At 38.1% G+C, this 18,194-nt stretch overlaps 1 protein-coding gene across 7 annotated transcripts in view; it reads right to left on the reverse strand.

Moving 5' to 3' along the window:
* Positions 1–18,194, reverse strand: part of mapk10 (mitogen-activated protein kinase 10) — a 32,144-nt gene that overhangs the window by 4,824 nt on the left and 9,126 nt on the right. For 2 of the 7 annotated variants that reach the window (XM_089021079.1, XM_089021085.1), the window contains exons 2-13: positions 17,483–17,554; positions 16,025–16,194; positions 11,529–11,658; positions 10,933–10,991; positions 10,389–10,527; positions 10,113–10,278; positions 8,388–8,459; positions 5,091–5,273; positions 3,863–3,987; positions 2,529–2,555; positions 1,898–1,961; positions 572–649 (exon numbers count right to left, since the gene is read on the reverse strand). In XM_089021079.1, coding sequence (XP_088877205.1) covers positions 572–649; positions 1,898–1,961; positions 2,529–2,555; positions 3,863–3,987; positions 5,091–5,273; positions 8,388–8,459; positions 10,113–10,278; positions 10,389–10,527; positions 10,933–10,991; positions 11,529–11,658; positions 16,025–16,194; positions 17,483–17,554 — 1,285 coding nt within the window. Of the gene's footprint in view, positions 1–541; positions 650–1,897; positions 1,962–2,528; positions 2,556–3,862; positions 3,988–5,090; positions 5,274–8,387; positions 8,460–10,112; positions 10,279–10,388; positions 10,528–10,932; positions 10,992–11,528; positions 11,659–16,024; positions 16,195–17,450; positions 17,555–18,194 lie in introns of all 7 variants that reach the window. The other 5 variants (XM_089021083.1, XM_089021084.1, XM_089021081.1 and 2 more) reach the window with 4 other exon arrangements.

Consider the following 18,194-nt stretch of genomic DNA (forward strand, 5'->3'; position numbering starts at 1 on the left):
TTTGAAAAAGGATCCACTTTCAGACACGCTTTCAGTCGTGCTTACATGGAAATGTTAATGCCGGCAGAGTTAAAAAAATATATAATATTAAATAATGTTTACAAACTTTAGCATTTTTTAGAACACAGAAATGCTCATGCTAACATGCTTCCTAAAAGTTGACTTTGGGAGCCGTCGTGAAAGGTTTGTATTTTCAGGCATTGACCTTGAATGTGTTCACATGATAACAATTTTCAAAAACCTTTATTTTTTAAGAGTTTGTAATTGTTTAGCTCTTGTAGCTATGCAGTTCAATCATGACTTGAAAAATTGAGAATGTACATAACAGGTCTGCACTCAATGTCTCCCAAGAACCCAAGTCACCATACAAATTACAGCACTGGGTTAATATACAAGTTATTGAAAAATATGTTACTCATACATTATTGCTTAGCATTTCATTTGTATTGAAGAATAGTAAAAAGGAGACAGACGGCGGACATGACAATGGAGTGTGTGAATATCAGAGGGTCCAGTAAGGTTGTATATAAAAGTGACTTACAGAGCGATTAGGCTTATGCACTGAGAGTACCTGAAGGTGAAGGTTGTCCCTTCACTACGCCATTCTTCGTTCTCTCCTCAAAATTCATCACTTCTTTGTAGATCAACTCTGTGGATCACCAAAAATAATAATTCAAAACAATACCAATTATTTCAAGAGTGACAGCGGAGCAAATCCACATGGTTACGATTACTCCCACCACTACTACCACAAAAAATATGAAACAAAATACAATCGGATAGTTAACAATCACACATAATATAGCACTAATATGCCAGCACTGTTTTTGATCAGGAGGAATGTCAGTGCCCTTTAACTGTCATCGCTGGACAGCTCTGGGGCAATTGTGTTTTTTTGTTTTTTTGCGCCTGTAATGGGCATCACTTTCATAGCCCCGCTTTGTTCAGTGAAAGAAAGGTCGGTGCAAGCGATAAGAAGAAAGGAGCGTCAGCGCAGAGCGCAGCTGCGTATGTGCGACTGTCGCGGCTTGGAATTGAAGCGGATTTACGTTGGTCAGCAGATGTGAGGCAATCTCTTTATGTTACAGCTTTGTTTGCTTTCAAAATTTAGATAGTAGTAATCGTGCACATTCCATCATGACGTCCCTTATCCACTGGTGAAAAGGATGCTTTGATTCTCTCCTCTTTCATCGAGAACTGCTTCATACAAAGACATTCATGTTTTTTGTGTTGTGTCACATCGTTTATTTCATTTTGTTGTTGTTTTGACTTCAACATGGCGCCGCGAGAGTGACTGCCTTTACAGCAGCTCCTATATTTTGTTTTTCTGCTTCTTCCTTTCATTTCCTTTTACTTTCATCACTTTGCTGCTGTGAAATGTAAATTTCTCCACTGCGAGACTAATCTAAAGGCTAAGCCAATCCACAACCACGCACGTAAAAATGAGATATTAGCATTCAATATATGATAAGATAGGATAAGGTTTATACAATTAAGGAAAATTCAATCAAATAAGATGGTGGGGTGGTTAGCACGTCCACCTCAGAGTGCACCGGTTTGATACCGGCTCCGGCCTTCCAATGTCGAGCTTCTATCACCCTCCTGACTGCTGGCTTTTCTCATGGTACTCCAGTTTCTTCACACATTCCAAGAAACCTTCCGTGGAAAGTTGATAGAACACTCTAAATAGTGCCTAGGCGTGAGTATGAGTGCCTATGGTTAATGTCAATGTGTGCACCCTGATTGGCTGGCAACCAGTTCAGGGTTTCCCCCACCCACTGCCCGAAGACAGCTAGGATCAGCTCCAGAACGCCCCGCGATCCTTGTCAGGATAAGCGGAGAAAATGAATGGATGAAAAATGAGTCTGAATCAGATATGTGGTGTTATGTGTCTCACCTTTCCATTCATCAATGGAGTGTTCTCTCTCATCGAGCTGCTTGTCATAGATTTGTGGCGGAGGCTGAGAGAAAAAACAAATATGGCATCTTTAGTCATCATTGTGTGTTGTTGGCAGCTTGTCAATAATGATTCTATACTGCCACGGATTTTTTTTACTCCAAAGCTAGAGCTCAATTGTTGCCAAAATCGCGCAACAAATGTCTTGGGAGCAAACAACCATTTTGGGGATCCAAATTAGATGTTTTTTTTCTGCTTCACCCTTGGTGTGTTTTTGCAAACGAGTCATTTGAATGGTGCTCGAGGTTGTGCTGACATGATAAACAAACGTCGACAACAAAATCAATGAAACCTTTTGAACGTGTAAAAGATGCACACAAAAACATGCTGGCATAGGATGTAAATATACATACAAAACTTGATTTACACAACAACGGGGACAAATTTAAAGTATCAATGCTTAATGTTGGTAGAAGATTTAGTTCTCGTAGTTCCTTTCATCTAACTAAGAGGATTTTACACTCTTCTATACCCCCCACTAAATATTCACGTCCGAGGGTTGCTTTCAACATCCAGTCAACATAGTTTATCAAGAAAAGGGAGGGTTTTGCAGAAGCAAGTGGTCATTTACCATTGATATTTGGATGAGATCCCTGGCCTTCATCAGCATGAGGTGACATTAGAGAAAGGGGAAAACAGCAGAACATGTGTTGAACAAGGCCACTCATAGATAGATAGAGCGATAGGTAGAGAGATAGCTAGCCAGCTAGCTACGGCTACACATTGATAGATAGGTAGCAAGTTGAGTAACTAGCTAGCTTGCTAAACAGCTAGCTAGATGTCTTGCTAAATAGCTAGATAGGTAGGTAGCTAGCTAGTGTCATATTGATAGGTAGCAAGGCAACTAGCTAGCTTGGTAGATAGCTTGCTATCAAGCTAGGTAGATAGATAGATATATTGCTAGCTAGCAGACAGGTAGGTAGGTAGCTAGCCTGTTAAATAGCGAGCTCGTATCATATTGATAGGTAGCTAGGTAGGTAGCTAGCTTGGTAGATAGCTTGCAAACAAGCTAGGTAGGTAGCTAGATACTGTATATAGGTAACTAGCAGATATATAGGTAGGTATGTAGGTACCTAGCTTGCTAAATGGCTAGATAGGTAGGTAGGTATCTAGCAAGTGTAATATTCATCGGTAGCTCGGTAACTAGCTAGCTTGCGAGCTAGCTTGTAGATAGCTTACTAACAAGCTAGGTAGATAGCTAGGTAGCTAGCTAGCAGATAGATAGATTGATAGAATGATAGATTGATAGATAGAGTCAGTTAACATCAGAGGCAACCGTCATATATTTGAAATGGAAAAAAACTAAAATCCCAATTAATTTTTAAGGCTTTTTCCCGATCTCGCTGTCACCTCATGAATGAGGCACTGATGATGAAAAACATCACAAATAGCTAATTAATGTTTTATGAATCAGGAAATTCTCTCTAAATGCTAGCAAATCAAAAAACAGTTTACAAGTGAGCCTATATATCAGAATGTCTTAAGTGTTTGAGATCAAAAGCAATTTTCAGGGCACGAGAAATCAGACGTTTTGACAGACTTTTCTCAAATGAGTATGTTCGAAGCAAGGATCCTTTTGATTGCTTGGTGTCGCAGCGCCGGTTTAAAGTCAAATTTTCATTATGCTTGTATATGGACCCATTGGGTTTGTTTTATGATAACCTTTTGGGATTGTTGGTTCATGCCAGAGGAAGAATAGTCAGCCAATGTTTTTTTTCAAATTCTATGAAAAGCAATTATCAATAGGTTGTAGTCATGTTGTTTGCTCAGGGAAATGCTCCTATTGATTTTGATGGTGATGGGATCCAATATTGACTTAATATGCTCAAAATGTGGCTATGGTCAAATCCCTCTAAAAAATGTATCTCATAAAAAAATGAAAGGCTAAACTCAAAGCCTACTCACCGCCTCCACTTCAGCAGGATCATACCACACATTGATGTAGGGGTGCTGCAAGGCTTCGTCCACTGATATCCGTTTGGCAGGGTCGATGATCAGCATCTTTGACAGCAGGTCTCTGGCTTGGCTTGCTTTATTTATGATACAAGAAAATGAAAATTACTGAGCATTATTGAACGTACACTTGGACGGAGCACTGCAAGTTTAGGTTTAAGCATGTGGCTGGTTATTGAACTTGGCTCCAGTGCCCCACTTACACCCGATGACGAAAACTGCAGATTTGGGCAATTCCTCATCAACCATCTGACTTGTATACATTGTTCAAATTCAGTCGGAAATGGCCAAAATAGCCCTGAAACATCTACTTGAAATATCAAAATCGGTTAACCAAGAAATCACACTGAATTCCTTGCCTTGATAATAATAAAGATCTTAAATTTTTAAAAACCCCTAAAGTCGCATAACTAGAAATATGTATTTTTTTCAGTTATGATTAACAGACTGAGACCACCCTTCATTCTTCAGGCCCTCTGATCGTGACATACTGCAACTACACCATCAAGCGGACAAACTGCAAGCGTCTGCACCAAACTGACGGTAAATCTGTAAAATGATGCCTCTTGTTGCTCGCTATTTCATTTCTCCATTGATCCATGCATCCTGTTTAACCCCCCCCCCCCAACTCACTCTTTGGCATCACACATGCTTCCTGTCTCACACTGTCCCCACTCTTCTAGATTGATTAATATTTTAGAAGCCAGAAGCTTCAATGTCACCTCAGCCAACCGGCAGTGTGACACCCCCAAGATGGAATAGGTAAGTAAATTCAAGGCACCATGAACTGTGGTGTTTGCAAATCTTGGGACATTTTAAACTGTTTGTTGCAACTCCCATTTAAATTTACTGTAAAATTATGCATAAAACTGTATACAAGACAAAGGGGATCATATGTTATATATTAAATCATGCCGCATAACCTTGCTTTACCAACGTCAGTTATCTTAATGCTAACATATAATGCAAAAAGCCATACACGGGCTAATGAAACTAGCATCTATGTTGCAGTGCAGAAACATCAGAAACAATGACTAATATCATCACGTATGTAATTCTATATTTTTATTTTGATTATAGAATATTTATTTATATTTTAGCATATATGGTTTTGAAATTGTTGCCACTTTCATGCTTATATAGAGGCTTTTGCAGGCGAAAAATCTCCCTCTGTTTTCACCTTTCAGTTTGTTGTGCTCTGAGTCAGCAGGGAAGAGGCAGTCTGGGAAAAGCTTGGGAAAGGTGAGGCCAGCGTACTTGGGCCGGTTCTCCACATAGTTTCTCACGGTGGGCTGCAGCTTCTTCATGAACTCCGGCGACGGTGTACCAAGCTGCTCGATCACCTTGTTCCACTGGTCAATGTCTGGTGCGGGATTAAGGCAAACAAGAATACGACAGACCGAGAGTATTCAAAAACATCACTACAACGACCGAAATAATTGTATTGGGAAATCATACTTCAGTTAAAATGTATTTTCTAAACGACTGACCTCGCCAAAACCACATTTTCATATTTGTTGCAACCCACATGAAAATATCAAAGTCCAAAATGACCAGAACTCTGCGTATTTCTAATTGACCCATCCACACAAGCACCACTTCTCAAGTTCTCACAATGGCAGATTTTTCCTTCTGAGACGCCATAATTACGTCGCCGTGCTGAAAACATCAACACCGTCCGCGCTAAGTGGGTCACTGCGTTGACGTGTGTGAGTGTTGCTGGACGTCTGAAGGATACGATCCGTCCCAGGGAAGAGCACTGTGCCTGTAATCACCTCTCCAAAGATGCAGCCCATTGACCACATGTCCACTGGGTTCACGCAAAACCACACACACATACACAAACTCGGATTACTGCCTGGTAACCTCTGGAAGAGGTCGCTCGGCTATTCTGAGGTTTGATGTGTAATTCATTGCTGGGACTTTACCGTGTCGAATTTAGGTAGAAATGCAGCTGTTGGAGTGACGGTAAACTCAAATTATATTTTTTATTCCATTATATATTTAATTCAGTTCAAATGTCAATCACTAACCTATGCCGATTTTGATGATAAGGTTTTAATTGCGGTAAATATTCATTTGAAAAGCAATGTTATACCCTAAATACAAAATATCTAGTGGAAGTTTGTTGTACTCAAACGATTGTGTGTATTTTTATTTTTACAATTTTACCCCCCTCGAAAATTAAAAAATATTTCAGTGGATACTGGTAGTGAGGTAAATGTATCTAATTGGCCTTGGTGCACAGTAACCATTTCTCAAAAGACAGACTGGAAGTCATTTTCTACTGTAGAGACTGGGGGTTACGTACTACATCTTCTACGGGGGAAATGGAGTTGATGACCGCTGACAGTAGTTGCGAGACCTGTTATGCCTCAATATTGCTTCACATATAAGGCGCACCGGAGTATAAGGCGCAGTCATCTTTTGAAGAAAATGAAGGCATTTGGGTGCGCCTTATGCACCGGAAAATATGGTACTTATAAAATACAGTCTCTGATCGGGTTGACTTCAGTTGTCTTCATTTTGTTTGGAGCAAAGCATAACTGTAACCGAATGTCAGCTCAAGATTTTTAATTATTAATTGAACTATTAATATATAATATAACTATATATATAATAATATATATATTATATATATTATTATTATATAATATTATATATATAATAATATATAATAATAAATAATAATAACTATTAATAGAACAGCCAGAAAATAAATCAATACAATTAATTTTACTCCCCATGTATTTGCAAATATGTTTGAATGTATGTGAATGTACTAAATGCTGCAAATGTTGCATTTTTTTTGTCCGTAATGCCACGTTTTAGATTATATCCTACCCTGGTGCTTTCTACTATCTTTGTCACTGCTTTATTTTTTCCTGCACATGATAGCTGTAGTTGTCTATGTTAAGCGCTTTGTTACAGCTTCAGCTGTTGTTAAAGCACAACATAAATTAATATGGATTGTATTGTATTGTATACCTAAATTAAGTACTAGCAAACACATTCGAAAATATTTGCAAGTACATTCCAATATACTTCAAGTAGGTTTGAAGACATTTTGCAAGCATTCATTGAAATGTATTTGCCTGTCAAAAGATTTTTTTAAATTATAAATGCCCGGATTTCTGGAATAATTCATAAGATAGCAAATGTGATTATGTTTTTCAATTGTTAACTCACATGATTTACGTGGACACTCAAACGCTCAATCTCTAACAGGCTTTTGCCGTCTTGGAGACGCAATTAAAGATTCCCCACAGGAGAGGCACCACCCCAGGTATGAACCTCACGACTTCACGCACATGTTGAAATATTAATACAGAATACAAAATGTTCTGTGACTCACTAATTTGTATTTATTTATTTTTGTGTGTGTGTCTATTCTGCAGTTCATCATAGAGGAAACAAAGCATCATTTGCGTGTCACTGGGTTAGTTTTCCGCCTCAGAAGTACTGTATATAGAGAACATAAGGTAAGTGTTTGAAAATGTGTCGTACGAAAACATTTGAATAACCGTATTTTACGGTGTATAAAGTGCACCCCCAATAAATGATGTATTTTCAAACTTCCATATGAGGTGCAGACGATAAGGCGCACCTTCAATGAACTAAACAGTTTTCTAAATATAATATATAAAATATATATAAATGTTTTCCAAATATAAGGCACGGCACATTATAAAGCACTACAGTAGAGGCTGAGGTTACGCACCATTTCTTCTACAGGGGAAATCGATTCGGTGGCTCGTGACAGTGGTTACGAGACCTGTTTGATATTAGTTCAGTTATAAGGCGCGCGATGCTCCCCTACTTACGAACATTTGAGTTACGAACAACGGTACATACAAACATGTTTTTAGTAACATATGTAGTATTCTCCCCAGCTGTACATGTACATACCTTTATTGAGCATATAATTTATTGAATGTTTATTTTTATACAAACCTTAAACATACTTATATAAACTTTAAACACTTATATAAGCACTGAAGCAATTTACAAACGAATTCACCTTACGAACGACCGTTCGGAATGTATCTCGTTCGTAATTTGGGGAGCGTCTATAAATGGCGCAGGGTCAACCTTTGAGGAAAATGAAGTCTTTTGGGCGTGCCTCACACACCGGAAAATACAGTACTTTTAACTGAACTGTGTGATAAATATCAATACTTTCCTCTTAAAAAATGATAATAAAAATCTGCTGTGACTTAATTTTTAATTATTCTGACCAACATTGTGTTCTATAACACCAAATGCCCTTTTTGTGTTCTTTGTTCCTTCCCTCCTGCGGGGTTTTGGAAAACAAGTAAATTGGATTGCATACAAATATAAATGAATATAGTAAATGTAGCATTATTACGACACAGTATTGTATATCTTCTATACTATTTTATACTCAAATTTATACCTGTCCTTACACATAAATTATCACTGCCAAAAAGACAAATCACACTTTGAACAAGGATACAGTCCCGCCCGGGGAAAAGGATTTTGTGGCGCACCATTTCTCCCATAATGCACCCCACCGACCAAATGTCCACTGCACGCAATGAGGCGAAGGGAAATAGAGAGGAGGAAAAAGCACAAGGTTAGTGTTAAACCCTGAAGATAAATAGGAGAAAAAAGCAGTCATTAGAGGGTAGCGGCTAATCAGAGTGCTCCGGTAGTACTCAAACTGCAATGCTAATCCATTAAAAAACAAAGCAAAAATGAGCAGAAATAGTAAAGCGGTGCATTAGTGGTATTAGAATGGCAAGAAATGTGCACTGAGGCAACCTACAAGATTCCCATCAGCATAACAATGAATCCAAATGTTGTTTATCCAGCAAATTAACTTTCATTATTACTTCCTATTGACTACAAGGATAATTACGAATGTGCTCCAGTCACAAGCGCTTTGTTTAGTCTCCCGCTGTTTGGATGAATATATTAAAGGTGTCTTGAAAACATACCGCAGAGTTAAATTAAGCCAATCACTAATGGAATCATTTCTGTGATGCGATTTTGTGCACAAATGTATTACCTTTTGGTGCAGCATTTAGTATTGCCACCTGATACATTGCTTTGACATTGATAGGGTCATTTATTAATCAAGCAGGAATCAAAAGTAAGAACAAAAAGCTTCTTTAATCTTTGGGACGGCACTTAATGGAACTGGCCTGCACCCACCGGAGAGATTTTGTTAAAACCGGTGGATATGACGTCATTGGCCGGATGTATAATAAAACGGAGGTCCGAAAAAAATAAAACGATGTTTACAATGTGTTCGTATAGCCAATTGCCTTAACAGACATCTCACAGTATTTGCTTGAAACGTACATGTATGTGAATGTAATTAGGAATTCTTTAGGCTAAGGGTGCCAAACTCATTTTTTGCCACGGGCCACATTATGGTTATGGTTTCCTCTCGGGGCTGTTATGAATTTGGGGAAGCCATTAGAATGTTTCATCCCTTCCACATATCACGTATAAAGCGCACATCAAATTAATGAATAGCTAATTTTAAAATTTTAAGTGAAAAATAATGACTATTTTTGTGGTTTACATCAGACAATTGGAAATTTTGGTTCGGACTTTAGCAAGAATATTGGAATTATACAAATTTGATTTTCTTTCGTGGGCCGAATAAAATGATGTGGCGGGCCAGATTTAGCCCCCTGGCCTCGATTTTGACACGTGTGCTTTAGGCCATAGTAAATATTTTTACCGCAGTTCACAGCTACTGCCGCGGACACACATCTTATTCATTGCCGTTTACAGCATACGTCAAACATCAATTTTGACAGGCAATGAATGATTTCATGACTTAATTTGTGGTTGTTATACTTTACTGGGGTTTCTAATCATGACTTCATTCATTGCCATTGACGTCAATAGACATCCGAGATCCATTTCAACTAGGCTGGGTTTCTGTCCACTGAATGTGACATCAGTGTGCCACTGATTACAACCAATCACGGCTCACGTCTTTTCTGGGTAAGATTTGATGTGATGTTCACAAACTGAGCCCCTTGTGCACTATGATGTCATTTTCAGTTGAAATGTAAATTTCTCCACTGCGAGACTCTAATAAAGGCTAATCCAATCCAATCAAATGGTAAAATGGCCACCTGATGAAATGGTGGATTTTGCCGCCACTTGTAATCTACCAATACAATTGTTCCATTTGAAATTTAAAAATAATTCTGCTTACCATTTTCCTTGTAACCCATACCCAAGATAACCTCGGGTGCTCTGTAGTATCTCGTCACCACGTAAGGGGTCATCATGAAGCTAGTGCCGGCAGTCCGAGCCAGTCCGAAATCCAAGATCTTGAGAGTGCAGTCTGACTTTACCACTATATTGCTTGGTTTCAGGTCCTACGTGACAAGATTTCAAAATCGAAATAAAACAATTATCCTTTTCCAGTGAATCCCAAAAAAAGGCAAACAATGTTAAGTTTGGTCTGTATATTAAAAAGTGATCCTACCCTGTGAATAATTCCCGCTGAGTGAAGATGCTTGATGCCGCACAACATCTGATAAAGCAGATAAGACATTCTCTCATGGTCCAGCTCCATCTGGATCACCTGGCACAGGTTGGCGTCCATCAGCTCCATGACTAGGTACCTAGCAATGTTCAGATTCAGCAATGGAACCGAAATTAAGGGCTGTATTTTCATAGACAGTGCTGCAGTAGCGTACCACAAATGCTGTCAGATTCTGTTATTGGTATCACTGTAGGTATCGACAGCCAAATTACAAATCATATGATCTGACTGAGATGTGAAATATACATCCAGAAAGTAAACCCTGCCACAGTTTGTCTTTCCCCAAAGCTGAATTTAAATTACACCCATTTTCACTGTGACACTGACACTGTGGAAGTTGTCTTTTCACCAAGCCAAGTGCTAAGCAATAATGAAAACGTTGTACATATCACGCCATCAGTCCAGACATGGAACAAAAGTGATGCAATCTTTCTTGGAAATCTGGCAATGGCATTTCATGGACAAAAGTGCATGTTGTACTTACACGTCTTGGAATTCCTCTAATGATTTTTGCGGCGTGAAGACATTTAATAAACTGATGATCTGGAGGGGAAAAAACGGTGTCAAAGGTGTATTAAAAAATACATAAAGCTAAAAAGCTATATATATATAGTGTGTGTGTGCGTGTGCGTGTGCGTGCGTGTGCGTGCGCGTGCGTGTGCGTGTGCGTGTGTGTGTGTGTGCGTGTGTGTGTGTGTGTGTGTGTGTGTGTGTGTGTGTGTGTGTGTGTGTGTGTGTGTGTGTGTGTGTGTGTGTGTGTGTGTGTGTGTGTGTGTGTGTGTGTGTGTATATATAGCAGAAGAATATATAATATATATGGGGTGAAAAATACCTTCTATTAGTGTAATAACAAATGACTCAGATTTGGCCATTTGTAGTTAGATGTATTGAAATGAAAATTTTTGTTTTGTTCAATAGCATCTCGCAATGATGTGATTACTTGTGTTCATTATTATTATTATTATTATTAATAATAATAATACATTTGATCTATAAGCACCTTTCAAAACACTTAGTTGGTCAGGAGGGTTTCAAAGCACAACGTACCAAAAATAAAAACTGCATGAATCATTTACTTACATTTTTGTGATTGACACATTTCATAAGCACCAACTCGCGATATGCCCTTTTGGCATGCGTCTGGTTCTGGAAAGGTCTGCTCAGCTTCTTGATGGCCACATTTCTGTCGAGGACAGCGTCATAACCCGCACTGTTGACAAAGGGAGAACCAGTAAAACAATCACATTTGGTTATTAATTGCTGTGGATACTGTCATTAGACTAGTACTTAATTTAGACATCACTCTAAAAAAACAGCAACATTATGTTTAAAAAAACTCTAGCTACAAAAATCCTATTCAAAAAAGATTTCTCGATAGCACCTACTTTTCAAAAATGTGTGTCGCTCTCCTGCTAGCTATGTTTCAATTACAATACAATACTGTACATATTGATTTACAGTACCGGTATATAGTGCTTTAACAACAGCTGAGGCTGTAACAAAGCGCTTAACATGGACATCGATCATATGGAGGAAATAAAGCAGTCACAAAGATAGTAGAAAGCAACAGGGAGTAAAACAAAATCAAGTCTGCAATTGATAATAATTATCACAAATATGAATGATCCCATAGTCATAAAAGGAAGCAAGAGTAGTTTTGTTACATTTTTAAGGTTAACTTCTCAGATAAATCAGAAATTTATTTTGGCCATTTTAGAAAAAAGACAAAAGTGAATGTGCTAATTTGATGAATTACGATTGTACCGTATTTTCCAATGTATAAGGCACACCATCAATGAATGGTGTATTTTCAAACTTTTTTCCATATACTGTATAAGGCACACATTCGGTGCCTGAAAAAAGGTTTCCACATATAATATATAAAGATATAAAAGCTTTCCATATATAAGGCACACCACATTATAAGGCGCAGCAGTAGAGGCTGGGTTCACACACTACTTCTTCTACAGGGGGAAATAGAGTTGGTGGCTTTCTGTTGTGGGTCCAGATTACTTCAAATATAAGGCGCACCTGCGTAAAGGGCACAGGGTCATCTTTTGAAGAAAATGAAGGCTTTTGGGTGCGCCTTATACACTGGAAAATACTGTAATTTTTAACCAGTAATTTGTAAAATTTCACATATACAATATGCCTACCACCAGCCGTCCTATTGAAGAGTGCACAAAATATCACATTGACATGTACAAACATTAACATTAACATTAAATGTACACACTGTAAAACACAAGGTAACTGAACAATAAAATGCTTGATTAAAAAAAATACACACAATATTTCTAATCATTAACTTTTATAAACACACTGTATGAATATTATATGTCAAATGAGTAGTCTGCCATTTTATTAATCATGAGTCACGTTTTGTCATGATAAATTCATACGTGGGATTGGAGATGACAAATGAAGGATACGCTTGGTGTATATTTTTGATTTCTTTCCGTCTCTGTGGAGACTTGCAGACCCCACGGGATGATTTGTGACCATGGTAATAGTGCAGACTTGATGTATACACACACACACACATACACACAGATCCAGAAGGGATTTGAGGAAGGCAGCGATGACTTGGTGAGTCTTTGAGGAAGCTGATGTCATGAGTGGCTCTAGTGCTTTAAGCCTTCTTCATTGTTCATCCTCACAGGGGCAGAAGAACAGGGAGAGGTGCATGCATTGCGCATTAAAATCTGACAAACCCCATAAAAATAGGAGGGCTACCCCCTCCCCCCCTGCTCAATGTTAATAGGATGAAGTGTATCATAAGTAAAAAGATACAATGTGGAAAAACACATAGTATGCAGCTACCATAGAGTTCTATTGTGGTACACATTTTAAAATCAGATTATGTATTATTTTTCTTTGGTGAAATTTCAGAGTAAAGTTGCAAGGTAACAGAACGCTGTTGTGTAAAATGTATAATTGAATAAAATGACGCTTATAATGAATCAGTGTGTCATAATAAAGCGATATTAAAACCCAGTTGTAATGCTGTAGTACACAACTAAAGTAGTATCTTCACTGAATAACAGTGAGTGAATAAAAGGTACACAAAATATTAAAATTGATCACATGACAAGAAAATGCTTGATCATTACAAGAAGACTGACAAAAATGTTTTTATACTGCGAGAATAAAGCTAGCGTATTTTCTGGTGTATAAGGAGCACCAGAGTATAAGGTGCATTTGATGTATTTTCAGAGGTGTTCAATATATAAGTACTATAAGGCACATCTTCAATGGATGAAAAAGTTTTCCAAATATAATATACATATAAATATACACACATTTTCTAAATATAAGGCATGCCCCATGATAAAGCGCTACAGTAAAGGCTGGGGTTATGCACTACTTCTACTAAGTGAGTCGGTGGTCGCTGACAGTTGTTGCGAGACCTCATTAGGCTCAACATTACTTCACATATAAGGCACTCCTGCATATAAGGTGCAAGGTCATCTTTTGAAGAAAAAAGGCATTTGCACCTTATACACTGAAAAATACAGTAATTTGATTCCAATAACTACCCAGGCAAAACCAATAATGTGTTGCTACTTTCCCATTTCGACAAGGCTTTGATGAGCATTTCAGAAATAGTACCATATTTTTCAGTGTATAAGGCGCACCCAAAAAACGTGATTTTCTTCAATAGATGACCCAGCGCCTTCTACGCCAATGCGCCTTATATGTGAAGTAATATTGAGCCACATCAGGTCTTGCAACTACTGTCAGCAGCCACTAACTCAATTTCCCACTGTAGAAGAAATTGTGCATAACCCTAGCATCTACTGTACTGTAGCACCTTGAGTTATATTTGTAAAACTTTTAGATATGTATATATTACATTTGGACTTTTTTTTTTTCATTCATTGAAGGTGCGCCTTAGACTATGATGCACCTTATACATCAGAAAATACGGTACATAAAAAAAAAAAACATGTTTTACAGCAAATACAATAGATAGGGATCTGTTGCACAGGAATAAAAAGTGCAAACAGATGAATTTGTGAGGAGTGAACTGCTAATACACAAAGCAGGATTACTCCACTAGCGCAATTATGTTAATGAGACTAAATATGATTACTTCCATCATGTATCCCAGCATCCAGATATTAAAGCGGTTTCCACGGAAGTCAGACTATTTAGTTCGCACGGACGCGATAATACCGTCACCATATGACTAAATGACAGCTGCGGATTTGACATGTGTCACTCACAACCTTTCAAAATGGCCACACGCCCAGCCCACGATGATGCAGCAAGCAGCCCGCGATGGTGTGTGGCTACTCGCGGGGGTTTACGCTTCCCTTATGAGCAGAGACTCTGGAGTTGTGCGTTGAATTACAACGACCCCGACTCACGGCGCTGCGTGGCCGTTCTATCCCTCTCGGCTCACGTATTATTCTAAACACGGCTGTGTTTTAGTGTCTTGAATTTAAAAGCTCCCATGCCTCAACAGTTTATTCAAACTTCTGTAGCACTGTACAGTACGACAAAAGTGGATCGCGGGGTAAATACAACCAAAATATGTATGTACCGTATTTTCCGGTGTAAAAGGCGCACCCAAAAGCCTTGATTTTCTTCCAAAGATGACCCTGCGCCTTACACGCAGGTGCGCCTTATATGTGAATTAATATTGAGCCACAACAGGTCTCACAACTACTGTCAGAAGCCACCCACTCCATTTCCCCCTGTAGAAGAAGTAGCGTGCGGTCCATGCTGGGATATATAAAACGTAACCCCAGCCTCTACTGTAGTTCCTTATAATGTGGTTTCCCTTATATTTGGAAAACTTTTGTATATTTAGATACTATTTTTGGATAACTTGTTTTCATAAATTGAAGGTGCGCCTTATATTCCCGTGCGCCTTATATATGGAAAACTTTTGAAAAAAATACCATTCTTTGGTGGTGCGTCTTATACTCCGGTGTGCCTTATACACCGGAAAATACGGTATGTTATGTATGTTACAAGACTAATGTCATAATACAGTAAAGTCTCATTATATCGATATTCTCGCGAGTCGGAAAAAATATCGATATAACCGGACTATCGATATATCCGATCCTGCGGCATGTAAATTTTCTCCTTGCGTTCATAGAAATAGTATCGTAATAAGCAGTACTATCGATATAACGAGACTTTACTGTATATTCGAAAAAGAGTTTGATGCTTGGTGGTCATGTCCATGCCCAAGCCAAAATGAATAAAAACAAATCATAATAATCATCCTTGTATGCGTTTCTGGAACAAGTGAACCCACGTTGCAGTAACCATTTATACCCTAAAACTGTAATTTTGTACACAGGTGAAATTTACTTAACTCATTTTTTTCTGTTTATCTCCGGCTAACAATTTAACGATTTTGAACTGTTTCTGAACCCATTTTTTTATTTGCCTGACGATGACTATGATATTCATTCAAGTCATAAGATACAGCACTGTTCCAAATAGGGAGCAATTAAAAGAAAAACGGCATCTCCCAAAACAAAATCCCATCGTCATAAAAATGTAAATGAAGATCGTAAAAAAATATAATTAAGAATGAAGCCAAAACCACCTACCAAACGATCCCCTGAGCTCCGGAGCCGATGGGCTTTAAATTCTGGTAGCGTTTTAAAACAGTGAAGGTGGAGTCTCCCACTTCCACGCTGTAGAACTGGTTGTCCACTTTGCTTTTGCTCATGTTGTAATGCTTGGCGATATATGACACATCCACTTGTTTTCCAAAACCCTGCAGGTGGGAAGGAACACAGAACAACAAAAAGGGCATTTGATGTTATAGAACACAAAGTTGGTCAGAATAAAAACAAATGATGTCACAGCAGTTTTTTATTTTCATTTTTTAAGAGTAAAGTATTGATATTTATCACACAGTTCAGTTAAAGGACAACCGACGCATCCGGACAAGTTGTGTCCATAATTTGTAAAATCACTTCAAATGACTTCTACTGAGCGTATTTTACAAAGATTCCACGGCATATAGCTATATTTTACATTTTAAGACACACGCTGAATATTCAGTAAGTCTTGTTTTCAAGTTGGTGACGCTTCCTGACGTGACGTCACGTCAGGAATGCCCCTGACCGAGAAAGCGACACACAATGCATTTTGGGTCCTTTGTTTGGTCCGTGTTGATGGCGAAATTAGAAGGAAAACACATAAATAACGAAATGATGAATTGTGTGTTGCACCAAGACTACTATTTGATACTAGTTGACACAAATTCGCAGCAGACAAATCAGCCCATTTCCAACGGAGCTTGTGCGCCATCTTGCACATTTTCTGGGACGCTACATTGGAGTTCTGACGTCTCAAAATGATACGCAAGGACTTCTTTAATCGATTGCAAACATTTATACCTTCCTCTTCAGAACTATTTGAATCATATTCATAATTGGATGAGTAACAAGAAATCCCAGCCTCTACTGTTTCGCCTTATAATGTGGTGTGCCTTATATTTGGAAAATGTTTATATATTTATATATATTATATTTGGACAACTTTTTTTCATTCCTTGAAAATATGTAAAAATATTACGGAAAAAAGTTTGAAAATACACCACTCATTGGCGTGCCTTATACCCTAGAAAATACAGTACTGTCACCAACCATGACTTTATTTTCACCTGTAGAAGTAGTAGTGTGTGGTCCATGCTGGGATAAATAAACCCAGTCTCTACGATATAAAATGCTACTTATAATATGGTGTGCCTTATATATGGAAAAAAAATGAAAATACACCATTCATTGGGGGTGCGCCTTATAGTCCATTGCAACTTATACACTGGAAAATACAATTATTTATTATTAGCTTAAAAGAAGACGTAAACAAGCAGCATTATATATAGCTACAAAATCAGCAAATACTATACCATAAAAAACAGGCAAATACGTTTTTTTTTCATAACCCCCCCCCAAAAAAAAATATGATTGCAATTGATGTGCCAATATTATTTGAAAGGTTAATGGAACAGAATAAGTACTGTACCTTTTCTTTTTTTACCTGTAAGGGACACACACCTGACAAAAGGCAATCTTCACATCCAGGATCGGTTGGCTGCAGTTGTATAAGAAATGTCTACTCATAAATACCTGCAAGACAATACAAGACAATGAATTCACTCGTTCATTTACTGTCTGAAACAAAATCGATAAAAACTGAATTCCAGTCTCTGAAATTTGAGCTTTGCAACTTTACGATGTTCTTTTTTGGGCCAGTGAAGTACACATGCTCTATTTCATGGAATTAAAAAAATGTCATTTAGCTTCAGTGACGGTCGTAAGTATGCCACAGTTGAAGTTTTGCCAAGTCCAAAGGGACAAGAGGAGTCTTAAAAATGACAGACAGCACATATAGATTTTATATTCGTACATTGGCCTGTTTCGACTAACCTTGCTCATGTATAGCCGAGACGCTATCTTCCTTGTCGCGCAAACTACAAAATTGCAACATCAGAGCTGTAACAATATATCAGATCATTCCGCATTGATCTTGTCGCGATTTGCAAAGTGATGGTGGTGGTTGACCCCAAAAATGCAAGCAGGAGGGAGGTGCATGGTGTATTTGACAAATTGTATTAAATAAAGTCAACAGGAACAAAATCTCAAACAACAAAGTCAACAGAACAGAAAAGTCCAAAGTAGCAAACAAAAGGTCCAAAGTAGCAAACAAACCCACCAGGGTGACACAAACAATGACCTGACACTGAATGGTCATGCCGGGAATCCTTTT

Source organism: Hippocampus bargibanti, linkage group LG18, assembly GCF_051943395.1.
Source record: "Hippocampus bargibanti isolate YZ-2025 linkage group LG18, ASM5194339v1, whole genome shotgun sequence".
NCBI classification, from domain to species: Eukaryota; Metazoa; Chordata; class Actinopteri; order Syngnathiformes; family Syngnathidae; genus Hippocampus; species Hippocampus bargibanti.